This window comes from Drosophila takahashii, chromosome 3L (genome assembly GCF_030179915.1).
Source record: "Drosophila takahashii strain IR98-3 E-12201 chromosome 3L, DtakHiC1v2, whole genome shotgun sequence".
Lineage (NCBI taxonomy): Eukaryota > Metazoa > Arthropoda > Insecta > Diptera > Drosophilidae > Drosophila > Drosophila takahashii.
Window position 1 is genome coordinate 5,569,999 of NC_091680.1, and position 26,252 is coordinate 5,596,250.

General features: G+C 40.6%; 4 protein-coding genes across 5 annotated transcripts; 2 read left to right on the top strand and 2 right to left on the bottom strand.

Moving 5' to 3' along the window:
* Positions 1 to 727: 727 nt before the first annotated feature.
* LOC108066901 (uncharacterized) lies at positions 728 to 1,462 on the top strand. The gene is made up of 3 exons (XM_017155638.3): positions 728 to 833; positions 978 to 1,147; positions 1,215 to 1,462. The coding sequence occupies exons 1-3, from the start codon at positions 743 to 745 to the stop codon at positions 1,356 to 1,358; spliced, it is 405 nt and encodes a 134-aa protein (XP_017011127.2). The 5' UTR covers positions 728 to 742; the 3' UTR covers positions 1,359 to 1,462.
* A 1,396-nt stretch (positions 1,463 to 2,858) lies between these two features.
* On the bottom strand, positions 2,859 to 10,875 carry nab (NGFI-A-binding protein homolog). 2 transcript variants are annotated; one of them, XM_017151436.3, is made up of 6 exons: positions 10,529 to 10,875; positions 5,964 to 6,236; positions 4,498 to 5,414; positions 3,553 to 3,644; positions 3,359 to 3,434; positions 2,859 to 3,272 (listed from the first exon to the last, which is right to left on the bottom strand). In XM_017151436.3, exons 1-6 carry the CDS (start codon positions 10,869 to 10,871, stop codon positions 3,030 to 3,032), a joined length of 1,944 nt encoding a protein of 647 aa, XP_017006925.2. In that variant the 5' UTR covers positions 10,872 to 10,875; the 3' UTR covers positions 2,859 to 3,029. The 2 variants fall into 2 exon arrangements, with proteins under 2 accessions (XP_017006925.2, XP_017006926.2); XM_017151437.3 differs by having other exon boundaries at positions 3,101 to 3,272; positions 3,355 to 3,434.
* A 1,042-nt stretch (positions 10,876 to 11,917) lies between these two features.
* On the bottom strand, positions 11,918 to 19,310 carry mas (trypsin-like serine protease domain-containing protein masquerade). The gene is made up of 9 exons (XM_017151434.3): positions 19,208 to 19,310; positions 17,366 to 17,539; positions 16,783 to 16,932; positions 16,422 to 16,718; positions 15,802 to 15,957; positions 14,811 to 15,740; positions 13,326 to 14,247; positions 12,654 to 12,931; positions 11,918 to 12,592 (listed from the first exon to the last, which is right to left on the bottom strand). Exons 2-9 carry the CDS (start codon positions 17,487 to 17,489, stop codon positions 12,270 to 12,272), a joined length of 3,180 nt encoding a protein of 1,059 aa, XP_017006923.2. The 5' UTR covers positions 17,490 to 17,539; positions 19,208 to 19,310; the 3' UTR covers positions 11,918 to 12,269.
* A 3,448-nt stretch (positions 19,311 to 22,758) lies between these two features.
* Positions 22,759 to 26,182, top strand: Ero1L (endoplasmic reticulum oxidoreductin-1-like protein). Its single transcript, XM_017151435.3, has 5 exons — positions 22,759 to 23,200; positions 23,639 to 23,902; positions 24,616 to 25,301; positions 25,360 to 25,668; positions 25,730 to 26,182. The coding sequence occupies exons 1-5, from the start codon at positions 23,060 to 23,062 to the stop codon at positions 25,779 to 25,781; spliced, it is 1,452 nt and encodes a 483-aa protein (XP_017006924.2). The 5' UTR covers positions 22,759 to 23,059; the 3' UTR covers positions 25,782 to 26,182.
* Positions 26,183 to 26,252: the final 70 nt, after the last annotated feature.

Below are 26,252 nucleotides of genomic sequence, written 5' to 3' on the forward strand. Positions count from 1 at the left end.
TGAAACAAACTTGCGCTGCGTAGGAAGCCCAAGAATATGTGTAGGTAATCCCAACTTTCTGGTTTTTGTAGTCTCCGAGATCTCAGCGTTCATCCAAACGAAGCGACAGACGGACATGGCTAGATCGACTCGGCTAGTGATCTTGATCAAGGATATATATACTTTATAGGGTCGGAAACGCTTCCTTCTACCTGTTACAAACTTTTGCACAAATACAATATTCCCTTTTACTCCACAACTAACGGGTATAACAATATGGAACTACTTATAAGTAAACTATAGGAATACATTATTCTTCCAAGCTTTTTGCAGCTGTTCTTAAAGCTTTTTTAAAGATAATTATAAAACATATGTACTTGCTTGATACATTGTAATATAATAGTGAATAGCAAGTGAGAAGTAAAATAGTGGTAATTAAAAGAAGTGTTTGTTCAAACATAAATAAAGAATTTATTGATTGGCCAGCAGATTAAGTGATTATATCATTAAGAATATCTGAACATAAAAGGGTTAGGTTTATTAAATATCGGCAACTAAGTATATTTTACGACATACGAATTTTCGATATAAAGCTGGGCTCTGGGAGTTGATTGCTCATTCGAATAGAAGAGTCGATCACTTTGGACACGCTAGCTTGGGATCACAGAAGAGCCTTTTTTTGAAGAATATAGTAATTGAAAGTTATTGGAACAGTGATCTTTGCTTTGTCGCTCTTAATCACGGATATTATCGAGGATTAAAAATGAAGTTATTGTGCTGTTTTAGTGCTGCGATTACACTCCTCGTACTCCTTCCTCCGCATACTGCCGCCCAGTTTAATCAGCGCAGTCAAGGTAGTCAAAGTCCCTTTATTAACGACATTCTTTATTTTTTTGATGCCAATATAAGTGCTTTATAATTCGTGGAACAGGCTTTTTTTAACTTTAACGAATTCGGGGAAATTCTTAAAAGTATATACATTTGTTTACCCTGATTAGGTCCTCTGAGGTGCATCACCAAGGATGCAATTAATGGATTTTGTGTGCCCCTGCCCAACTGTAAGGAGTTGGGAGCAAATACCTACGTCAACAAAGCAAGGGAAAATGAGTATGTGATCGGCCGTATGAGCAGCTGTGACGGCGTCCCCAGCATCAACATGGTTCCAGTGGTAGGGACATATCCTCGATCTATCTTACTATATATCAGTTCATCCTTGCCCTGCTTCTCCCACGTAGGTCTGCTGCACAGACTCCATAAATAACCAACCGGCCACAGAGAATCCTCAGCACCCGAGAGTCATCACAGAACCCCCACCTCGGGCTATCATCGTCGTGCCGGGGCGACTCCGCTGGTCCGGCGATTATGCCGGAACCCTATAAGGTCATCTTTCGGTACAGTACTTCATGGACTGGATAATCCCACAGGTGCAGCAAACACCTTGAAATGCAAACGCAAATATATAGAAAATCAATTATTTTAATCTTTTCAATTTGACCAGTAAACGCGGTACTTTTACTTACTTAACTCCTTTACTAAATTCTACTATATTTAGTGTTCCTTGAGTGCAAATATTGACACTCCTTGCTTTGTTCTCAGGACGTCTAATCCCTGAGTCCGATGCCCGAAGGCAGAAGGTAGGATCCCTTTAGGGTTACAGCATCTTATGCAAATCCAGCGCAAGACGCCCATCAATCATTCTGGTAATGATCGCGTCTTGGGTGAACTGAAGCCAAAAAAAAGGGCCAGGGGTTCGCATATGTAAATGCGGGGTAAGAAGGCAGCCTGCGTTCTCGGACATGAACTGCATTGTAATTGCTCCGGCAGCCACAAGCGGATTTGCATAACTCAGAAAAGAGAAAATAAGGGGAATGGAATGAATAACCCTATACGATCTTCAAAGTATCTCATGGGCGCCATCTCCTAAAGAAAGGAAGAAAAGGGTACCTTCCCCAAAACGCTTCTCGCTTTCTACTCTCCAAACAGCTGATGAACAAATCAAAAACAAATATGAAAAGTACAAAGCAAGACGAATCCTTTTTGAAAGTCACAACGCCTCCCGCGCATTTGTGGCCACATGTTCTTCGTATCTTTGTATCTTTGAGATTCAAACCGCATCTGGCAGATGATTTAGAGCCTTATAAAGAAACCATAAGAGTTCATTAAACTGCAGTCGAAAATATTCCTTTCCTTTTTCCTCACCTCACAATTAAGATGCAATCACAACAGCGAAAGTAAACCGATCTGCAATCATCATCCGATCATCATCATCATCAATAATAATGCCAACCAATAATTTGCATACCCCAGGATTTTTGCACACACAAATTTGCATACCTAAGCCGAATGCCACAAGGGTGTTAATTTGCTCATTACCCAACTTCCCAGCGATCAGACATCTTTATCGCCAATCCTTAACAAAAATATTCGCAAGGGTTCGCAAGGATCCTTTCTTGCCTTTTTTCTGCGACGTCAAGAGGCGAACAAAGGAGTTGCCCACAATCGCAAATGTAAACACGATCCGTCAATATCAATGGATGCAATTGTGATCTATGATTACGATGATCTCTCAATTTGCCATGATCAATGAGGGCAATTGTGTGGCATTGTCTTTTTGCTCTGTTGTCACATTTCTATAAATTGACTGCTCTGTTTGTGTTTTGATCAAATTTTAACTCTCATTTATGGATTTTTAAAAATATACTTTATATTTTAATTTATATGACTTAACGCAAATGACCCACGTTGGGCGCCAAATGTTCTATCAAATTTGAAATTGAAAATTAGAAAATAAATAGCAAAGAATTTCCGTATTTTCGTAAACATCATTAGAACTTGTTTATTGATGGATAGTAATGTTTTATTACAGTGTTTAGTATAGATCACAGAGACTACGAACTAATCATGGACTTAACTCTTCTAAAACAAAGTTACTTCTTAAAAGGAATATAAACTAATTGAATTGCACGGGTATTAAAACGATTTGGTGGTGAAACCAAATCTGGCACTACGAATGGCATCCATCCGATGATCTTTTCCAGCTAAAAGTAGAGTTAGGCCTCCGGTGAAGCGGCGTTCCTCTTCAAGGAGAGCACCTCGTTCAAGGTGGGACTGAGTGCCAGGGCGGGATTGGCCACCGCGATGATGTTGTCCCCCGCCGCAGATATCACCTGGACTCCGCTGAGAGCTGAACTTTGGGCTGTTCCACTCAGATCCACTGATTCCCGCGGAGGCGAAGAGGTCTCCATTTGCCGGGAGACGGGCGATCGTTCACTTTCCATTCCATTGCACGGCGTCTGTGAAGGAGAAAATTGTTTTTCCTTATTCTAAGGCTTTTCCCCGGCAAGCGGACTGCCCTCGTAGAGCTCCAACACATACTCACTGGCATGGTCGGCGAACTGGAGTTGCTGAACGAGAAGCGCGAGTCATTGTCCTCATAGTCAGCCGCCTTGCCAAGACTGTAATAAATGAAATAATACTTAATTAATAGGAAATGGATGATTTTAAAAAATGGATATTTAATGAGGAAATTAATGATGATATTTAATTCAATCCCATATCGACCTTTATACTCACGAGAATTTGGCGATTTCCGTAAGATCGAACGGCGGCTTGGCGAACTTTTGGTACATGGCAAATAGATTGTAGCGCGAATCCTCGACAGCTTCCTTTATTTTTGGGTTGGATTTATCAACAAGATGGGGGATTAAAGTCACTCGTTCTCAAAGAAGCCAATTGGAAGCTAAGCGATGAAAGCAAGTAGGCAGATGCGTGGAAAGAGTTTTTTGTTTTGGATTTTTTGGAGGCCAAGGAAGAAGACACGTGGATCGTTGGTTTTCGGCAATTTTGTAGGATTTATTTATTGACTCAACAGTGGGAAAAGGTACAAGAATATATTGCAAAAACGACTACTGACTAAATAACTTGGGTCTAAAGTTTAAAAAATTCAACTACTTATTATTTAGGTTTAAGAGGGTTAGTGATTAATCAAGTTAAGGGTAAGTAAATAAAATAATTAAATAATATAGTAAAGTTTTCAAGCAACAAATACTATAAGTATTACTTATTAAGTATCAACAGTAAAAATTGTATCATAAAAGCAACTATTTACTAATAAATAAATTTCATGCTAATAGTTCTACATTTAAGGATTATATTTTTACAAAAATCATAAGAGAGTTTTGTATGATTCAGGATTATTACGATTATTATTACTTAATAGGGCCTTTTAGACCATATTGACTACATAGATTTAGGATTACGAGATATAAAATCTAGTCTACTTGAAAAGTACTATAGTGTAAATTTGGAACCCCCTCCAACAGTCTCGATATTCTAAAAAGAACCTCTTGACTAGGATTAGTAATTTGTGTTCTGGCGATCGCGAAAGCTGCAAGGCAAATGTTTTGGGTTATCAGGGAGCTCCTCCTCCATCCGAAGGAGGATCACTCTTAGCTGAAGCGAGGAAGCTGAAGCACTGCACCGGATTTAAGGCTCTACGGAATCTTTAAGCTTCCTTACCCGGTTCAAGTCGAGCGGCAGTTGAGAGGCCTCCGTGGAGGAGAGTCGCTGTCGCTTGGAGGGAACTTGGATGGAGGCGGCATCACTGGACTCGCAGTCCGTGTCACCAGGAATGCCACCACCTCTTCCTCCGCCCAATCCCGCTCCCTGGTTAGGCAGTTGGGTGAGGAGACCACCATATCGTGCTATGCTGGCTGAGTGCCCGAAACCCGCATCCTTGACAATCTGCCGGGCCAAGGGGAACAGTTCATCTCTCCTGGTTAGTAACCAAATGGTTTGGGGATTCCGGCACAACTGGGCCGCCGCTTCATTGACGCACACCTCGTGCAAGGTCAGCGGCTTCTCCGGCCTCCTCTTGCAATCGAATCGCCCATAGATGGCCGAGTACTTACGGATCTCGTCCATCCGCCGGGGATCCTCCACACCCATGGCGATCACCTGCTCCAATTCGCGGGTGGTTCGCTTCCTGGTGGTCTGTGCCCGCGGTTCCCTTTGCGGCAACTGTCTTCCAATTTTCTCGGCACACATGGTTATCCTCTGAATCTGCATCTCAGTTAGGACAGGTGTAAGCTGTGGCGAACTGGAGGACACCTGGTGGGCAGTGTTCGTGGCCGGAAGGCTACTGTTCGTAGAGGAATGACCACCACTGCTGCTGGTGGTCAGCGGAGTGGAGGGCAGGACCAGGGGCATGGGCACCACCGTGGGGGGAACCACTGAGGGACAACTCGAGATCTGGGTGATCAAGGGACCAGCGGCTGGGGCAACCGAAGCGGAAGTGGGCAGGGGAGCCTGAGGAACCGGCGAGGGTTGGAAGGCGGAGCCCGAGGGATTGAACGAGGGGAACTTCTGGCGGGGCAGGGCGGGCGTGGTGTCCGGATTGAAGACCAGCGACGGTTTCGGTGGCGTTTCGCAGAGTCCTGTAAGTAAACAATTTATTAGTAAAGATATTTAAAAAAAAAACTAAATTTGAATAGCTGTTAAGGTGTGTAAAAAACGAGACAAATTTAAAAACAAGTAATATTTTAAGCTGATAAAAAATTGATTAGTATTTGCATAATAAATTCAAAACTTAATTTTGGCAAAAAAAATACCAAAAATATTTGACGTAAAACATATCGAATTTAAAAATATTTAAATTGAGCTGGAAAATATTAGATACCTACAAAATTAGTAATTTTGTTATTATATGTAAAAAAATTGTATTTACTTTGAGCTAAAATTGATGAAATGTATTAAATTAATTAGTTAATTAAAGGACTTAATAAAATAAAAATCGTATCAGCATTAGACCATTAAAAAAAACATTTGTTGATCACAGAGCTAAATAAAATATTAGCTCCAGAAAATTTTTTTTTTTTTAATTATGTAAATATTTTTGTTACTTTAACCATGGTTTATTTTTAAAATGAGCATTTTTTGAAAATGAAAACCTATATAAATCCCTATAGCACAGTTCAGATCCTTACCCAAATGTGGCATCATTTGACCCTGGAATAGCCCCGGATTGTTGGCCCACTCGTGCAGCGCCTTCTGCAGGCGGCGGACGTGGAGCGGCTTGGAGGCCATGCCCACCAGGGCCATGATCTCCAGGAACTCCTCCTCGCCAGCGTCGTACAGCTGCTGCACATCGTCGCCGCCCATTTCGAGCAGGGTGTCGTAGTAGGCCAACAGACTGGCCCTCTGGAGAACCCGGTACAGCTGCACCTCCGCCTCGTTGCCCGGTCGCGATGTGGTGATCACTGAAAAACACAAACAAAAAAACCAAACAGGCTTTAGATAAAGTTCCAGCAAAAAAATTGATATTTATTAAGTTCTGGCCTGCGACGTTCTCACAATGCTTGCCGGCTATAAGAAAAAAATTTTAATTAAATTCGCTTTTTCTTACCCAAAAAAAAAAAAAACTGAAGAAAAAAACTCGACGGACGTCTGGACCCTAACCCTTTTTTCGTAGAGAGCGAGCCGAAAAAAAACTCGAAAAGCACACAAAAAGGATGAGGCAAGAGCTGGGAACCAACTCATCTGCATAAGCATGGTATATCAACCCCTTTCGAGGGACCGAAGGATCCGATACGATCCGATTTGAGTCGGCGAAACTCGTTAGAAATGCGTCACGCATGCTGCAAGATGCCCATCAAGGATTGCCAGGATCATTTTAATCTTACTCTCCTTTTCCTTTTTTTTCTTGGTTTTATCACTTTCGATTTTTGGCCAAAAAAAAAGGATGAATATTATAATGGATCGTGTAAAATATATGGGTACATCGTACCTACATTGAAATTCGTAGAAAATCGCAGTCTTGACTAGGCAGCGATTTATTGCTCATACTAATGAATCCCCCGATCGACGAGGCTCTGTTACTGTTATGGCAGCACAACTCTAAATGGTCGACGGCTGGACTCCGATGACGAGGATGATGATTATGTCAAATCGTAAATAATTATGTGAGAATATTTCAGGCGGCGACAACGTCTCGGAGGCAGCTTTAATTAATAGAAAAACGAGCTGCTGCGCCGGGCTAAATTATAACAAACTCTGGGCAGAAAAAGCTGCGTACATCGATTGCCATCCTCTGTTTCCATTGGGTTCTTTATTTTTTGCTCTGGTCCACAAGCGCATCCACCAACGACCGACCAACACCAAGGATCTCCGCACTTCGCGCCATTAACCCACGCTCCGCGCCATGGGGTTGTTACGATTTATGGCCAGGGCCCAAGAATAATTCGCATTCTTAGCCGCTTAATTGGGTATATCATAAATAGTTTGACAAACTAAAATATCAGAGCAGTTACGCGCTCTTGAAAGTTGCGTCGACCTGAACAGAAACTATTTCGCTACTTTGATAGAGACTGGAAAGTGCTTGTAAGTGTCCGCTAAATCCAGTAAACGAGTGACAAGGTTCGTCCAAACTAGTTTAAGTAGAGGGTTAAGTGTGTGGAAAGTTACAGCTTTAGGAAAAATTATTAAACTGATTTATGTTTGGAAAAAAAATGTCTAATATTTCAATTTAGTATTTGAAAAAAATTGGTTAATTGATAAACAGAATAGTACATCTCCGTAAAATAAAAAAAAAAATTTTTTATATAGAGTGACCGCTTGAGGGTTAATAGCATGGCCACACTTCTCTTCTATGCGAGCCACTTGTCGTCCCACTCCCTCATCTCAACTTGGGTATTTAACGCAGACCTGCGTAAGTCGGGAGTCTGGTGGAGCAAAAGAGAGGGGCATACGGTGGCAGCAATAAATAAATGAGACGTGATTTCAATACACAAATAATGCCAAGCAGGGAGGATCGGTAGAAGTAGGGTTCGGACTGGGGATCGGTGGAACTGGGGACACTTTGTTGTGGCTGCTCCAGCTCCTCTGCTTCTGCTTCTCTGGATTGTTGCTGATTTTTTATTTATTTAATTTGCGGGTTTGTTTTTTTTTTGCTTTTTTTGCTTCTGCCTCTGCTGTTGTTGTCATTTGCTAAATATGCTGTTTTTATGCGAACGGCAAATGGTTAAAGATGGACAAAAAATTAACTGCAGTAACTTTTTAGTTGGCACTTGGCAGCAATAATGACATTCGACGCCACATACCAAGCAGCTGCCCAAGCAGCCAGGAGCAGAAAACGGAAAACCGCGAACTTGGCCAGCAGGATCGGTACACTGAGAAAATTTGGATTTTCGGATGTGATATTATAAGATTAATAGTTTTTTATTTTCTTTATAATTTCAATATCCATAAATTGTATGCTAGTTATATCTCATGTCAAAGATCTGATATCATATCTCAAATATTTCTGATAAATACAAGGAAGTTTATTGTCTAAGTTTTAATTTAGCCAGTTTTTGGAGAATTCTGAGATTCTGAATGCAGAATTTTATTTTGCTTTAAAATTGACCGAAATGAATAGTTATTCACTATTAAGCAATTTTTTAAAAGGAGTATCCTAAAAAATGTATATAAATATTCCACAAATATTTATCATTAAAATAAAAAAATCTCTTTGAAGTTCAAAAGAGGTTTATACTATCATACTCAAATAATTTTTTAGAAATATCAACAATTTTTCCCAGTGCAATAAGAAAATGCGTGTAAGTCTCATAGTGTGTGTGAGGGGGCTAGTGTGTGCGTGTGGAGCGGAGCAGTCAATCGTGCGATCGCTTCGATTATGGGCAAAAAGTAGACGCCGGACTTGGCAGACTTTTGACTTGGAGAGTTGGACCTGGAATCGGATCCTGGAACCTGGGACTTGGGACGTCTTGAGACCTGGGTCTCTCAGTCTGAATCTGAGTCTCTGAGTCCGATTCCTCAGCCTCATCTTCCCTTCTTCAACTCATCAGCTTCATCGGCAATGGGCAAGTAACCGAAACTATTTCTCATATACAACGATAAATTAAAAGCCAACTTTTTCAACGACCAAATTCTTGTCGATCAAAATTCCATTGGTGGCAATAACTTGGACCGTACGTGCCAATGGCCAATGGCCCCTGCAGACGGACCATAACCATAACCTGCACAGCGAAAGAATAATGTCCACTCATTTCTGAAATGCATTGTACTTGGGCTCATTACGATCTTGCGATCTTAATCTTATAACATTTTCTTTTTAAGATTAAATTTCCATATTCTTTACTCTATATTTTAAATGTAATAATATAGGTATTATTATTATTAATAATTACATTTATTTTTGATCATATTATTTAGGAAGATCTTCGAAAACTTTAAAAATGTATTCGTTTTTATAAACGGTAATATATTTTCCCTTTAAAAGAATATATAATAGCTCTTATCCTTCGTATAAAAACAAATAAAAATCCTATCACTATAAATCCTAATTATTTGTAATATTTTTTACTGTGTGGCGACATCTTTTTCCCCGGAGTTTGAGCATTTTTCCAACGAGAACGCTTCTCGTTGGTTGACTCCCCTTCGAGCCGAGATTTATGGAAATATATTTTACTACCCTCATCGCAAGGGGTGAGTTTTTTTCACCGTTTCTTTTGAAAGTTTTTTCCTGTCACCCCTAAGACATGGCCTATCGTCATGAAGTTGATCTAACGGTTGCCTAGAAATATTCATCTTACCTGGGGTCTTGAGCAGATCTCATTGGATGAAGTCTGCCATTGCTACCTGAAGGATTTCTAGGATCCTTTAACTCAAAGCAAAACAAGACACCCCGAGCAATTGAGCACCAAGGAAATGAAAGCCGGAACAGGATCTAAGATTTTTTTAAAGAAATTAAATTACCCAGCAAAGCAACTTTTTAGAGGTCCTTTGTTATCAAAGTCTAAGGACGATTGAGGACCAGGGACAAGCTTCTTGGGTTCCAAGCGTTTTCCGTTACATAAACGGTGCGACAAACAATGGAAGCTCGAGAAAAGAGCGCGAAAATTGCAGCATGTGGCTGGAGGAGATTTGTTTGGCTGCAGGGAAGCTTTATAAAGGATTCGATGCGGTCAAAGGATCAGGATTGGGCACAATAACATTTAAATAAGAGGAGACATCTGCATGTTAAAGTAACAGAAAGATGTGGTTGCTTAGAATTTATATCGAGATTAATTAGATTTTAAGATTCATATGGATCTTTTTTTACAGGAAACAAATTTTTAATTCATTTTTTAATCACGAGAATTTTAATAGAGAATTTTTGTAATCTAAGCTATTACTCCAAAAAATAATCAAAATATTTAACACATATAATAGTTTTCATATTGAGATAGATTAACCTTAATTGAACCACCTGAAAAAAAAGTTTAGATTACCATTTTAACATTTATAAAAGCTTAAAAAAGAAGCTTGTCCTACCACCTAAAAGTCACTTTAGAATCTAAACAAAATCTAAGCTAAATATCAATTAAATTTGATCAAACACCAGGTCAGATATTGATAAAAAAAATCCCTTCAATTTTTTCACAACTGTACTAAGATTTCTAATAATTTGGTTAAAGAGAACACTGTAAAATATATTTAATAGGTAAATCCGGGAAAATAAGGCCCTTAAACCGCTTTCCTTTAAAACATATTCCCATTTTATAAGACTTACTTGTTCCATTCGCGTTCCTTCCGAAGATCTTGCCCTGCGGACTCATGATGGGACTGGAGGAGGCCGACGGAGCACCCGACAGCGATCTCTGGCCCTCGGATAGTCCGCTGGCCAGCGAAAGATTGTACAGATCCTCCGCCTTGGGCATTTCCAGGCTTGTGGTCAGCAGCTGGGATTGTGTGGCGGATGCGGAGGCGGATACAGATGCGGATGCGGAGCAACTGGAGGCGGATACTTGACTGTGTCCTTTGCTGCTGGTGCTCGCAGCTGGCGATGGACTCGATGTGGATGTGGTGGTGGCCACCGCCGTTGTGGGAGTTGTGGGATTCGAATTGGCCTCCATTGCAGATATATGTAACTCGTTGAATTAAATTAACGCGTTTTGTACGAAAGACGAACAAAAACCAGGCACAAACACAAACAACCAAGACGAAATGCATGCAAAACTAGGATCAGGGATGAGTACTACAAAAGCTACGCTTAACTACACTATTATATTTTTTTTTCGTTATATTTTTTAGTATTTCTCAGGAGAATGTGTAACAGAAGATTGTGTAACGGCAGTAACGAGATTCGCGTTTCAGTTTTCAACCAACGATCTCTGCGATCCGCTCAGCTCGAGGCCAGACGAACTTCTGTTCTCGAATCCCAGAACGGACATCTCAGGAACCCTTTTTGGAAACCGGCCGAACGAACGCACGAAGCCAAAACGAAACCACCCGAAGTCCAAACGCTCTACGCTTTCGTTTTCTTTTGGTATAGTACAACTCGTGGCGAAAAGGGTTAAAATCAGGGATAAAAAAAACCAAACAAAACAAAACATATCGTATGGAGGGTGAGGAGGGACTTGAGGGTTACTTTTTATCTGCTGAAGCCTAAAATTCTCTTATTAGAGCAACATCTCGCTCTCTCCCTGCGAAATTGAGTGTTTCTGAGTGAGTTTTTGTGCTCCGCCTCTTGAGAATCACTCAAAGATCCGATTGACATTGGGTGCCTGAGATCCTTTACCGAAGATCCTTTTTAAAGACTTTTTTTTTGGAAAAAATTTCCGTTAAATCTGCTGGGAATATTTAAATTTCCTCAATTGCAAGATGTGCTGTAAATTTTCAGCAAAAAAAAGGATGCATAACCCTTTTCTCATGTCAAATAATTATTTACGTAATTGAAGATTTTTTTCGGTATTTTATTATTTTCCAACCGAAAGTATACAAATTTAAATATATTCAGAAAAAATCGAAACGTTTTGTAAAAGTTTTTATGTGGAAAATTTTAAATTTCGATAAAAAGAAAGATCAAAATAATTAATGGATTTTTAACTAAAAAGTAGTTTACAAGATCCCATATTTAATTAATTTTTCTAACCCCCCTCCCAATTTTCAAAACAAATGCTTATATAACTGAAGATTTTTTGTATTTATTTGGTATATACAAAAACAGTTAACCATAGGGCGTTATCAAATAGGGGAATACTTTTAAAGATTGCCGTCTACGCTACCGATAATCGTAATAGTTAATATAGTTTCATTCTGGGTTTCTTTTCGAACCATTAGAGTTAGGGTTTTAGGGTTAGGCATATGAATAGATTACACTAGGATGGGTTTACGTTAGCAGTCGAAGAGCGGGAACCCCTGGAAAAACAATCGTAGGCTAAATCAGGCCTATTTTATATTTTTGTTGGACCCGGAAATTGCCACAAGAGCGGGGTTCCTTCCGCACACATGATGATGAAGCATTCCTCTCACTATAAGTTATTCACGCTGATGATCTGGTTGATCCAGCCGATGAACGACGAGGTCTTCACATAGACGCCGGGCACATCCTGGCGTCCGCAACCGAAGCCCCAGGAAACGAGGCCGGCCAGCTCGAAGAATCCATCGTCCTGGCAGACCAGCGGACCACCTCCATCGCCTTGGCAGGCATCGTGGCCCTCCTCGCCGCCGGCACAGAAACTGGAGGCGGGCAGAATGAAGATCTTCTCCGTCACGGCATTCACCTTCCGAATGCACTCCGTATCGCTCACAATGGGAATCTCCGCCTCACGAACTCGCAGGGGAATGGGACCAGCTTTAAAGGGGAGATTAAATATTAGTAATTTTTCTTATGGATCTTATAGGATATCCCATACCTTCTCCCATATAACCATATCCCGTCACAGTACATCGCTTGCCCGCCGCATGACTGACTCCTCGAGCTGGGAGACACACCAAACACACTCCATCCCGGAGCTCCGCTTGGCCATGGAGCTTCAGCAGGGCAATATCGTTGTCCAAAGTCTGGCTATTGTGATTGTGATGGATATATGTGGTGGCCACGCGCAGTGTTTGAGCCCCAGGACTTCCATACTTTCGGGTCAAATCGTAGTCACCCACACGTACATAAATCGCATCTCCGGAACGAACAATGCTGGAAGATGAAAATTAAAGGAGGTTAGTAATGTTTCAACATTTTTTCAAAATAGATTCTCACACTTAGGGAACAATCAAACTCGAAAATGTTCCTTCAATATCAAAAGTGAGACAACATTGATTTTATCATAATTTCTTAATATCAAGACTACTTTTTCTCAAAAACTAAATCAATACTACTTTATTCCCCATTTATCACAATCGCTTGATCTGAAACACGAAATAGAGAGCACTTTCAAGAATATTCATTCTCGACTACAAATTCTAAGATTAACGCAAAAAGGAGATCATTTTTGTCTTGATTTCAAGAAAATTTTTTCTCAAAGACTAATTGAGCAAAAATTTGATCTTGATTGTTTTCCTTTCTTAATTTTTTTTGTGGTTTTACTTACTTGGTGACACAATGGGCTGCCGTGAGGACCCACTGGGTTCCGATTAGAGCAGCTCCACAAAGATATTGATTCAACGAGTTAATAAGAGCCACCTGCCAGCACCACTCTCCATTCTCGCCATCCTCGCCGCCCACCACACGAGCCCTTCGTCGACCAGTGAAATTGGACTGGAGTGCTTCAAGCGATCGCTTCTGTTGATAGTACTCGGGATAAACCAGTTCCGGCTGATCAGCATCCTGGTGATTGTGATACGAACGCAGTTGGTTGCTCTGCAGACTGCTGGACTCCACAAGGTCACCTAGTTTATCATTGTGAATCTGTATAGGCACAATGGCGGAACCGAGAACCAAACGTTCGTTGGATTTGTTGAAGTTACTGGAATACCCAGCGGAGGAGGTCATCTGGCGAGCTGTTCGCTGTACTCCGTACTTGGCGCGGGCATAGGAGACCAGGGAAAGAGCTTGTGATTGGGATCGTCCAGTTCGCAGGGTTCCCTTGACACCACAAACGTACTTGGAGTAGACATGTGGCCGTGGAGTCGTCGTGGTTGTGGTCGTGGTCGTAGGTGGCATCGTCGGCGGTTGAGGTTGCTGGGGAAGTCCGCCCTGAAGACCAGGTCCAGAAACTGGGTAGTAATCTCCGTAGTTCGGTGCCGGTGGTGGTGGCTGGTAGGGATTGACATGGTGAGGCTGCATCTGCGGTGGTGGCGGTCCTTGTGGCGGTGGGTTGCTCATGTAGGAGTACGGTGGCGACTGAGGTGGATACGCCTGTGGTGGTCCAATGGGCGGTGGCGGAGGTGCCGGATAGTAGGCGGTATCGTTGCGCGTCTGGAACTGTTGCTTCTCCAGGATTTTGCTCTTGGGCGCACAGCAAATCTGACCAGAACGCTTGCAGCGGAACATGTCTGTCATCTCGGCGTTTTCTATGGAAGATGGGAAAAATAAAATATTTAGTTTCCAATATTTAGTTTTCCAGAAATTCTGTATTCTAAGAAAATTATTCTCAAAACTATCTTGCGATCTTAAAAAGAACGCTGATCGATTTTATATACAATTCTCAAAATCAAGAAGAAGTGTTCTTGAATGTGACACTTATTTCGTCTTGAAAAACAAAATCTAGAATACTTTTATCTCTAATTTAAAATTGCTTGATCTAGAAAAATAAACTTATGTGGTAGTTCGTATAATATTTAAAAACGTTTCTTCTCAAATCACTCAAAATATGTAAATCTAAAATTTTAGAAAATTCTAAATTAAAGGCAAATGTTTTCTTACATTTTTGGAAAAATTCAAAGAAAAGTAAATTTCGTTAGTCCAAAAAAATTTTTTAGTAGATCATTTTTTCAATATACATAAAAAATCCCTAGAAACTCAACCTCTTTTAAATCATAGGAGAATATTTTCTTGAATTGAGGACATTTGATATGGGCTTTTAGAATACCCCATAATTAACTTAAATTAATAGACTTTAAGACACTATACTCACTGAAGCAGGTGAAGCTGAGCAGACTGACGATGCAGGAACCGGGACATTCCTCTCGTGGATCGGGACTCGGGGTATTGGGCAGGACATACGGCGGCGCAGTGGGCGGTGCGGTGGGCGAGGGCGTGGGTGGTGGCAGCTTGGGCTTGGGTGCTCCTGCCCTCGAATTGTCACAGCACACGGACCCCTTGGCACAGGTGGTTTGTGTGGAGACCAGCACCGAGGGTCTCTCGCAGAAAGCGGCCATAATGTTGAGCAGACAGAATCCTGGACAGCGGGGCACTTGAACGGGAGCCTGTGGTGGCGGTGGTGGAGGAGCTGGTGAATTTAGAGTGCTCTCGGCAAAGGATATGATCTGGGAAAGGAAGTCACCACCTCCGCCGCCGCCTCCTCCTCCTCCGGAAGTGGAAGCTGGTGGTGCAGGAGGTGGAGAGGCAGGACGAGCTGGTTTGGCAGCCGGTTTGGGTGCATGTTTAATGGCTGGTTTGGTTGGAGGAGCCTTGGAGGCTGGTGGTGCCTCCGAAGCATTCCCAGTCACACAACAGCTTCCTTCGCCGGGACAAAAGGCCTCCGAATCGATGTCATCGCAGAAGATGGCGAATATCCCATTCATGCATTCTCCTTCGCATTCTTTAAGCACTTGACCTTGACCTTGACCGGATTTTAGTTTGTTACTCAGTGGTGGCTCCTCCTCTTCGCCATCCTCCTCCGTCTCCTGATCCTCATCCTCCTCGGCAGCCTCTGTAGTAGTCGTCGTCGGATGTTTCTTGTGCTTGCTTGGCTTGGGGGAACTATTATTGGTTCTAGCCGGTTCCGGAGTGGTTGAGGTGGTGCTGGTGGTGCTAGTGGTGCTGCTAGTGGAGGTACTGGAACTCTTCGAGGGAGCCGACTTCTCGGCTAGCGTCTGATTGGGCTTCAAGTTGCTCATGTGTTCTGGTATTTAGAAAATATTTTATAAAAAGAAAATTATTATTTTGTGGTGGCTAGTACTTACTGGCTGGAATGTAGATATCCTTAGGCAGCTTGCCGTTGGAGTATTCGTCCAGAGAAACACAGCATTTGGTGCCCTCTTTGCACAGACCATCGCTAGTTAAATAGGCCTCACAGTACTCCGCAATGCGATCCGCTACACAAACTCCGGTGCAGTCCTCTGAAAATATGGGAAAAATAATTAGTATTCGTTGGAAACGTTCTTTAAAAAATGGGTAAATAAAAAATAAGTAAATAGAACATTTTTAAAATATTATGTGCATACAAAAATACTACTAAAATACGTATACACCTATTCAAAATTAAATGTACCTAAGAGTAGGTATTTACATTTATAATTCGTTAAAAATTATATTCAGACTAATTTTTGTAAGCTCAAAAATTTTAAAAAATTACAAGTCAACGGATAATTTATAAAATAAATATTTACTTCATTGTACTTTTAAGGAACTTTTTTAAGGACGTTTATCCATTTTATAAGAACACCGTTGGTCTGCAGTGCAATAATTGTAAAATTTCTTTAACTTATTCCAATAGTTGTAAAATAATTTTAAATATTTCTTAAACTTATTTTAATAGCTGTGAAATATTGTATACTATTTTAAACGAATTTCTTTAACTGACTATTGGAATCGTCCGCCTTGGAGGCCTCCTCCTTGTCCTTGGGCTTGGCAGTGGCCACCTTCTTGGTGGTGCTGGGTTTCTTGGTGGTCGCCGCTGTGGCTTTGGTGGTGGAGCTAGTGGCGGGTCGCTTTGTCTGTGGTTTTGGCTTGGGTTTTGCCGTGGTACTAGTGGTGGTGGTGCGCTTTGTGGTGCTAGTAGTGGCCAACGTAGTGGTTGTCCTCTGAGTTGTAGTGGTGCTGGCAGTGGTTGTGGTTTTTGGCGTTGTCGTCGCCCTCACAGCAGTTGCATTTTTACCAGCTAAAAAATATGTTTTTATCTTTTTAGGGTTTGTTATAGGGTTTATATGAAGGTCGAACTTTACCTGGAGCATTCTCTATACAACACTTCATGCTGGCCGAAGGACAAGCCACATCGTCTAGAACTTCGTAGCAAATTAAAGTAGCCAAGGTGTGGACACAAACTCCCGGACAATCCTTGGCATCTGCTGTGCTCGTTATGGTATCCAAAAGGCCTTAAAGTGGGATTAAAAATGTATAATAAAATGTATATGTATATTAAAATGTATAATTTTATGAATTTTTGTCTTTATAGAACGCAAATGATTAATAAAGAATTCTCCCAAAACCTTGAAAAAAATGTATTGTATATGTGTCAATTAAGCTAACTATTTTTACATCGAATTATTAGGAAATATATTTCACGTAAAATAAAAAAAGACATTAATAAAATATTTTCTTTTTTATAAAACTTAAAGAAATTAAGTTACATAGAATTATCTGAGTTTTATTTTGGAATTTCCTTTACAATTTTTAAAGGTTGAAAAAGGGCTATAGCGTTGTTAAAAAATTGTATTATTTTAGAGAGATACGAAAAATGTCCAAAAATAAAATAGAATATATTTTTAATAAAAATATATTCAAATTAAATACGTCAAATATTTTTACCTGATAGAAAACTGCCAGCCAGTGATTCATCCTGAGCCTCCGAAGGCAATGGCTTACTGACCAGCAAAATGCTGAAGATCAGGGGCAGAACAAACCCGATCATTGTGCTGGGATGTCTTTGCATATTTCGATGGTCCAAAATAATCAGCACGTGTTCATGTCTTCAACAAGAATCTAAAAGAGAGGTGGAGAGACGGAGAAAAAGGTGAGATAATTAGCGGTGGTCAAGTGAAAGTCGGCGGCTGGGACTGAATCATCATCATCAAGATTCCCGGGGCCATGTAACCCCGGCCCCCAAGTGACGTAATGGGGCATGGTCAACTGCCCCACAGAGATCATTGGCCTAGAAAGAAGATCATCATCATCGAGATATTACCCGTACCACTCAAAGAGGCAAGGTGTGCGATGTGATAAGCCCAAACTGGTTTATACAATTTAGGTTCTGGTTCTGCGGGGCAGGTGCCCCATTTCAATATTACGTATACGTAGCGGTGCCTAACGGGGCACTCTACTCCATCTCCATCTTCATTCCGGCTATCCCATATCCATAATCCATGTATCTGGGTTGCCCAGAACGAGTATGGCAACGGCTAAGGCCAAAGAGAGCTCCTCTGTAAGCCGAAAACCAAAAACTGGTTACACCGAAGACCGAAGAAGACCATGCAAATAATTATGGGCAGCAGTCAACAAGAGAGGTCGGTAAAAGCCAGGGCATTCTTGAACCACAATTAACAGAAACGAAACCGTTTAATGAATGAAATAGAAAGTACTTAGTACAAAATGAAACCTCTACAACAGAGATATCTCAAGATCTCTTAGCGAAAGTGCACTTTGAAAATGAATCGGTAGAGGGGAATCGGAACTACGGACTTCCCCAATCACGTGCGGTTGCTTTCTATCAGAAACCGGAAATTTCTCACCAGGCCAAGAAAAATATTATTATTATTATTATGTTTATTTGGCCAGCTGATGATGATACGAGGGCTAGCTAGAAAGTGCTAGCACGAATTTTGGGTCAAGTAAGCCGTTCGTTCGTTCGTTTCTCCTTCTCTGGTTCTTCTGGGTTACCCAGACACACATTCCTGCCCCATTCTGTCAGTCCACCACGCCTACGCCACCATGAATACCAAGTCCGGCACCAAAACCAAAAACTGGGTCAGATGCATAAGGCGCGACGGCATTAACATCGATCGTATATCGTTCTTCTCTCTTTCAGTTCGGTTCTTCTTTCTGTTCTTCGGCTTTTCAATTCTTCGGTTCGGTTCTTGGCAGTATTTATATGGTTACCACTTGGAATTCCACTTAGCTGAATTTGAATTTCACGCCAGGCGAAAGAAAAGAAAAGATTTCTTTCAAAACAAACAGAACCGTTTGGCTTAACTGTAAAATACACTGTAACTATTCGTAGTTGATTTGTCAATTTGCAAAATGATTCTTTTTAGTTTTCTTTTGTTTGGTTTTCTTTCGTTTTTAGCACTTCCATAAAAGTCCCGAACCGACCAGAGAAATAAAAAAGACACGCGAAGAAACGCGTAGAAGACCACGTCAAAGAGTTGGAGGAATTCTTCGCCTTAGGCTCGTCGTCGGCGGCTCACGAACAAGTTAAGCGACTTCTGTTTCTCGGTTGAACATCATCATCATCATCATTATGATCTTCGTTATCCCAACCCATCCCGTCTCTTTCTTCTTTCTTTGGGATCTCAAGATCTTAACGGTATGTTTGCAGACGACGCATAACTGTGAGCTGGCAGCCAGGAGAATTGTTTTTTAGCCCGAAAAGCACTTGTAACTAGAGTTCCAATATGCAAAGTCCAGCGAAAACAGGTAGGAAGAGACACTCACAAAGGTTTATTATTTATCCTCGGGGTTTTGTAGAATCACTTTTCTTTATAATAGGATAGAAGATCACGATCACGACGCGACTGCACCTTGCGAAAGCCAAAAGCCGACTGACCAGCACTCAAGGTTCTCAGCGTTGGTAAGCCGCCAAGGCCGGGAATTCTCCGGAGAAAGTGTGTCTCTCCCGAAGAGCGGTGATCTTAAGTCTCTCTCTTAAGTTACCATCACCTGTTTACCTGTCTCACACCTTTTTTTGTGGGCCATAAAAAGAATATAAAACTGGCGAATTGGTATTCCCAACTCTTTACCACTTTACAGCCATTTTGCAGCCCCTTTTTATTGGCACCCCTATATCTTGATTTTGGCAAATGGAAAAGGAACCCCCGGAGTGTGCCTACTTTAGCGGATTAACGAGTCTTACCCCTATCCTGTTGCAATAATTTCTGCACTCATTTGCATTGTGTCCGCGGCTTAGTTATGCAAATCTCAAGTGCCTGGCTTGCATATATATTTTTTCCTTTGGCCAAACATCTTGTTACATATGCTAATTTGCAACTCCTGATCCTGTGATCTCCTGCGTTCTTGAGAAGCTGTTGACGTCGCCCTGTTGCCAAAATATTTGCAGATTTGCAATTACGAGTACGCGAATCTAATGAGCAACTAAGTGCATTTGCATAAGAGGGAAAACTGCCTGGGAAAACTGAGAGTAAGCCGTTGGGCAGGGGATTTGCGGTGAGTTGGGGAAATCAGTCAACGATTTTGCATAAGTAGAAGAAAAGAGTTCTTAATTAGGTTGGTCATTGAAAATTCTATTTGCAAAGTAAGTGATATTAATGTTTTTATTTGTAAGTGAATACATATTAACTAAAAATAATAGAACTTTTAATAAATATTTTGTGTTAGAAAGTAGAAATGGTGGTTTACGTTCGCAATTAATAATATTTGTAGCTTATAATGTAAGTCGAAAAAATAATATTGAATTCAATCAATAAATAATTTTCAATTTAAAATATCATTTCATTAAAGAATACTTGTTAAAATGATTTTTATATTAATTTACGAATTTTTTTATTTTAGTATTAAATTATGAATATAATACCAGATTTGTATAGTTTAATCCGATTTAAAGATTTCTTATATAAATAATATAATAAGAATAAGATAGTACCATCGATTAAATAAGAATTCTACTATTTAATAACAACATCAGTCTGCTAAAATTGGGATAGACACAAGATAATACTAATTAGTATCCACCACCACCCATTTCCTACACATTGTCTAGTCTTTTCTTTTCTAAGCGTCTAGATCCGATGTCTAGGCAAATGAGCAGAGAGACAATCCTGCGTGTCCTTCGCGGATGTTCCCAGGCTTTCGATCCTTTCGATCGATCCCCCGAGAGACACGCAGCCGTCGCGCATCCTTCTTCGTTTTCGGGGCAAAATCTTCTCAAGACAAAACTTCACACGACCAGATCGGCTAGAAATTTGAATAAAATGCTGCATAAAAAAAACTGAAAGTGGTATAAAAAAAGTGAAAAAACTTCATCAAAAAAAAAATCGAGAGAAAAAAAGTATTTATCATTCCGTGCGAGTGCGAGTGAGATCGTTTTCGTACCTGGTTTATGCCGAGGACCTCAGGCAAATAGATAAGGAGTTGGTGGTGGTGGTTTGGCCTTCGTCCTGCGTCCTTCGTCCTGCGTATGCAAATCACTCGCCCGAGTCCGCGATGATTCCCTTTCAATCCGAATCCGAACAATGCCGAGGGTCGCCGCCCTGTCCCTTGGCCACACATGTTTGTGTCTGCGTTTTTTCTGCATTAATCGTCCTATTTGAAAAAAAATGATGATTAAACCCTTTCGTTCGGTACTTTTTTTTCCAAGATTTTTCCCCGTTATTTTGAGGTTCTTCTTTTTTTTTTGCTTAAGTCATCCCGTTGTTGTAATTTCACTTTTTCCGTGAGAACTTCTGATGGGCTTGGATGGAAATAAGAAGAAATAGGATGCTCAGGTGGGGAATAAAAGAAGTTTTTTTGGAGGAAAAAATATATTTTAATCGAATAAAACCGGAATACAGAGAAGGGAGAATGTAGGACACAAGAAATAATTTAAAAGGAGGAATATAAATTATTAAAAATCCAATTAAAAGGTTTGAAATAATTTTTAAAAAACTTAGAAATTTTTTTTAATTTAAAATATAAGATATAAATATAAATAAACATACTACAATTTTAAAGCTATTTGTATTAAAAATGTGATAAATAAATTCAAATCATTTTTAAAATGTGTAATTTTAGAAATCCGTTCAAAATATTTGTAAGCTCTGTTATTTTTAATATTCCATTTAGAACAACAAAATTCATGTAATGTGTACTTTATAACACTTTTTAAAATCAACTAAACTTCTAATTCAAAACCCCTTTCTGTTGCGGTTAAATTTTATTTAGCCCGTTGAGTCCATTTTCCTTAAGACCCAATGCGATTTATGTTTAAATAATCGATCTGCCAGCATCGTCGTGGCCTGCATCCTAAGCAATTCACCCCCCGGCGTGATGTACATACGAAGATGTTGATGATCTTGGGCTGTAAAAGATTCAATCCGAGATCTGACCGAGTTTCCTCAATTTGCATATCGAGGGTCGCGAACTCTTTTTCTTTTGAGGGGTGCAAGGGTTTGTCATGGGAACAAAGGATGCATTCAACGCCGAAGAATAGGCGAAATCAATATTTGAGGTAATTAATTAACAGCATCAATATTGGAGAGAATAAAAACCCATAACAATATTCACATTTAGCAATCAATTGATTGACGATTGAATGTTATCTTGGATATTATCAGCAAAAGTCATTTGGCATGCAGGCATACTCGAATTTCATTTTTAAATCTGTGTGAATACTTTTTATAATAAGAAGATTAATAAATAAAAACCAAAAACACAAACCCAAAGCAAAAACAAAATACACGTAACTATTTTAATAGTTACGTAACTATCTTTCTTGGTCAATTTTACTAAGCAAATTTTTTTGTGTGTAGTCATACACAACAAATTCACCTAATATAATTTTGAAAAATCTCTTTTAACGATTCTAATATTTACAAAATATCAAAAAGAATCCAAAATGAAAATACATTTCTTATATTATAATTTATAAATTGTAAAAATAAAAAATTGGATCTATCAAATACAAATATATGTCTATGCTATTTCCACTGATTCAAATTTGGCGGTTTTCCGTTGGTTCTAAATCAAATGATCTGGCAACCTCTTTCTTCAAAAGAAAATAGGGTTGCCCTTTCACATTATGGATAAAATGGCGCCAAATTCAAATGTGTAGTTCAAGTATTGGTCTCGGGGTGAACTTTCTTTTACTTGCAACCCCAGATTTTTTTCAGAATCCTTTTTGTGTATTTTCTAGTTAGCTAATAATAAGGGAAATAGTGAAAGTGCTCAAATACGCGAGGTTTATCCCCTCCCACTTATTCAAAAACACCTGCTGTGCTGTGTGACCGCACTGCACTTTCACAACTGTGGTATTTCCTGGCACTGCGGTCACACAACGCCAAGGTACGTGTCCAAAATCATGAATCGAAAGTAAATCAACAATGCTGCTGCTGCGGAACGTAAATACTCGCTAAACTCGTGAAATTGGCCAAGTGCGAGTCACAGGTGCTCAGTTTAGTGCGCTGGGAAAACCACATTCAGATGCACTTCGTCGGCGAAACGGAGAACAACTGAGCACGCAACAACAAACACCCAGCAACAACAACAACAACAAGAGGAACAACGGAGAGCGGAGCGCCACTTACAGCAACAGTCACAAAAATAGCATCACTCATCTACGGATAAAAAATAATAATGACTACACGCAGAGTCCAACGAAATCTTTGGGCCTCCGGTTTGGTGGTCGTCATCCTGCTCCTCTATTGGACGGACTCCACAAGGGGATACTTTGCCGCAATCGATGAGAAGGAAACTAGCAAAAACTGCTTCTGCGAGGTGGGTTTAAATCGAATTAGCGTATATAGTATATGGTAAACTTAGTATGGAACTTATATCATATATCCTCAGGGCTCTTAGGACTTATAAATGAGCCTATTTCATCATTATTTGCAGTGGTTTCATCATAAGATCCTTTTGTAACTATCCTTTTTGTTGATTTGGTTTTAGAAATTCTCTATATCTTTTTTCTATAATAAATCAAATTTAAATTTTCACAAATTTAAACAAAATAAAAATTTTTTTTTCTGGAAAAAAAGATAATAATATTAAACTTTTTAGTGATTTATAAAGAAAACTTTTTATATCAAGAAAATAAACTGGTTCTGAAGCTATCTTAAATCAATTTCCGTAAATAAGTTCAATACTCATACCTATAAAACAAATAGATGCTAATATCTCCACCTGAACTGTATGATATTTATATTCTGTTCACAGTTGGAGGGATCTATAAACGACTGCAGCTGCGATGTGGACACGGTGGACCACTTTAACAACATGAAGGTGTATCCCCGGCTGCAGAGTCTGCTGGTGAAGAACTTCTTCCGCTTCTACAAGGTGAACCTGCGGCAGGAGTGTCCATTCTGGGCGGACGACAGTCGCTGTGCGATCCGCTTCTGCCAGGTGGAGAACTGCGAGGAGCAGGCGATTCCCCAGGGCATCAAGGACAAGGGCGAGCACAAGGAGAAGGCCGCCTTTAAGGTAAGTTATTGGGTATTTTCCCCACCGAGCTATCTTCGACTCTTATCTGAAATCAGTGGTATTTCCACTATCTGACTGAAAAACTCAATGGGTTTGCAGGTGATTTATTTTTATTTGAATGTTTGCTGCTCCACAAGAATGAACCGCATCTGTAATCTCCCATTGACCGTACGCGGTTAATGATGTGGCCTTTGATTTCGTTTTGCAATGCTGACGTGGTTTTAGTATCTCATCAAGCGTTCAACCGCCCCTTTTTTATATTTTTGATCGGATTTAATTATCTACAAAACAAATTGATTTGATACGGACTATATTGTATAATGTTAACTTAAATAATCCTACTCCTAATAATTATTTTACTGATAATCTCCAAGAATGCGAAATATTTTAATTTAAAAGTTTACTTTGCATTTCTTTAATTGTTTTCCACACAGGTGTTTCTTATCTGCACAAACAAAAAGATAATTCACTTTAATTATTGCATTTTTTCGTGAATAAGAATATTTTTCAAACTAAGAGATAACCAAAAAGAAAGAAAAAGCAGTTCAGGAATGCTTTTTGTATTATTTAACAGCTTTTGTTCAGTTCTTTTTTATAAACCAGCACATCCCACTTCAATGGAATAATGACTGACTTACAACTTCAGCTCGATTGTTTGCACAACTGTTTTTACTTACCTTACTGACTTCCTCATCTGATTCCTATCTTTGCAGTACACGCGGGAAGCGCAAGTGGAGGGCGGAGCCTGTTCGGATGGCGAGGATTTCGACAGCTCGCTGGGATTCCTGGACACGAGCATCAGCGACCAGGCGCACCGCGAATTCGAGCTGTGGGCCAAGCACGACGAGGCAGAGGAGGACTTTTGCATAGTGGACGACCACGAGGAGGGCTCCCAGTATGTGGATTTGCTTCTAAATCCCGAGCGATACACCGGCTATCGTGGCGAGTCAGCGCACCGCATCTGGAAGAGTATCTACTTGGAGAATTGCTTCGGTGGCAACAACGAGACGGCCAACAAGTTCTCCAATTATGTGCCCCATTTGGATCTGCGGGACGTGTGCCTGGAACAGCGCGCCTTTTACCGCATTATCTCGGGTCTCCACTCTAGCATAAATATCCACCTGTGCTCCAAGTACCTGCTGTCCGAGTCCAAGGACTTCCTGGATCCGCAGGGCATCTGGGGTCCCAATGCCAAGGAGTTTAAGCGACGCTTCAGTCCGGAAACCACAGGCGGTGAGGGTCCGCACTGGCTGCGCAACCTGTACTTCATCTATCTGGTGGAACTGCGTGCTTTGGCGAAGGCTGCTCCCTATTTGCGTCGCGAGGATTACTACACGGGCATAGCCGAGGAGGATGAGGAGGTCAAGCTGGCCATCAACGATATGCTGAGTGTAGTAGAGTAAGTAAAGGAATCTTCTTTTTTCTTAAAAATATATTAATAAGTTCTCTTTCTGTAGAAATTTCCAATCGCACTTCGACGAGAACGCTCTCTTTAGCAGCGGCATTGCTTCCATTAAGTTCAAGCACGACTACAAGGAGAAGTTCCGCAACATATCGCGCATCATGAGCTGCGTGGGTTGTGACAAGTGCAAACTGTGGGGCAAACTGCAGACCCAGGGACTGGGCACAGCTCTGAAGATCCTCTATTCGGAAAAGCTCAATTATGCCACGGAAAGTGGCCTCTGGGACAAGCCGCACATCGAAGCGGATCCCATCTTTAGGCTGTCGCGTACAGAGATTGTGGCGCTCTTCAATGCTTTTGGCAGGTGGGTATATCACTTTCTAAACTTTAAAACAGTATTTGCTAATTTCCCCTCTTTCTTGCAGATTATCCAACAGCATATACGAGATGGAGAACTTCAGGCGCGTGCTGAGGTAACCCAGTCAACCTCCACCTACTAGTTAATTCATACGCACATCGCTGGGGCTGCATCTTGGGCATCATCCTCCACCTGAATGCGGTTTCCCTTCCATAGTTCGTAACACACATGACCGGCCAGAGGCTAGCAACCCCAGGATAGCTGCTTCCCTGTACATAAAAACTATTATCCCTAGGCTACTTGTACTTTAGCGCACCTTATAACCTTTGAAAAAAAAAACCAAATGACAAAAAAAAGCCCAGGAAGGATGCAGGTGTTTATTGTAAGTTAGGTTAGTATTTATTGTAGCTGGAGGAGTTTGTAAGCAGAACTTAATGAGAAAGTAAACGCATTGTGCAATATTAATTCGACCTTACGACACAAGGATCTAAAATAAACGTGCAGTAAGATGTTTTGAAAATCCCCCTTCCCAGCTTTTTACGGTTTCCATCGATACGGGTCCTAGCAACCGAGTTGTTTGCCGTTCCAGC

Bases quoted from the DNA above. Each gene is read 5' to 3' on its own strand.
- nab (XM_017151436.3), bottom strand. From the start codon at position 10,871: ATGGAGGCCAATTCGAATCCCACAACTCCCACAACGGCGGTGGCCACC. The intron at 5,415-5,963 runs GTAAGGATCTGA...GTTTACTTACAG, and splicing joins TCAAATGATGCCACATTTGG to GACTCTGCGAAACGCCACCG. The intron at 3,273-3,358 runs GTGAGTATGTGT...TCTCCTTCACAG, and splicing joins CCAGTTCGCCGACCATGCCA to ACGCCGTGCAATGGAATGGA.
- Ero1L (XM_017151435.3), top strand. From the start codon at position 23,060: ATGACTACACGCAGAGTCCAACGAAATCTTTGGGCCTCCGGTTTGGTG. The intron at 23,903-24,615 runs GTAAGTTATTGG...CTATCTTTGCAG, and splicing joins AGGAGAAGGCCGCCTTTAAG to TACACGCGGGAAGCGCAAGT. The intron at 25,669-25,729 runs GTGGGTATATCA...TCTTTCTTGCAG, and splicing joins CTCTTCAATGCTTTTGGCAG to ATTATCCAACAGCATATACG.
- LOC108066901 (XM_017155638.3), top strand. From the start codon at position 743: ATGAAGTTATTGTGCTGTTTTAGTGCTGCGATTACACTCCTCGTACTC. The intron at 834-977 runs GTAGTCAAAGTC...TACCCTGATTAG, and splicing joins GTTTAATCAGCGCAGTCAAG to GTCCTCTGAGGTGCATCACC. The intron at 1,148-1,214 runs GTAGGGACATAT...TCTCCCACGTAG, and splicing joins GCATCAACATGGTTCCAGTG to GTCTGCTGCACAGACTCCAT.
- mas (XM_017151434.3), bottom strand. From the start codon at position 17,489: ATGCAAAGACATCCCAGCACAATGATCGGGTTTGTTCTGCCCCTGATC. The intron at 15,741-15,801 runs GTAAGTACTAGC...TCTAAATACCAG, and splicing joins GGATATCTACATTCCAGCCA to AACACATGAGCAACTTGAAG. The intron at 12,932-13,325 runs GTAAGTAAAACC...TTCATCTTCCAG, and splicing joins GCAGCCCATTGTGTCACCAA to CATTGTTCGTTCCGGAGATG.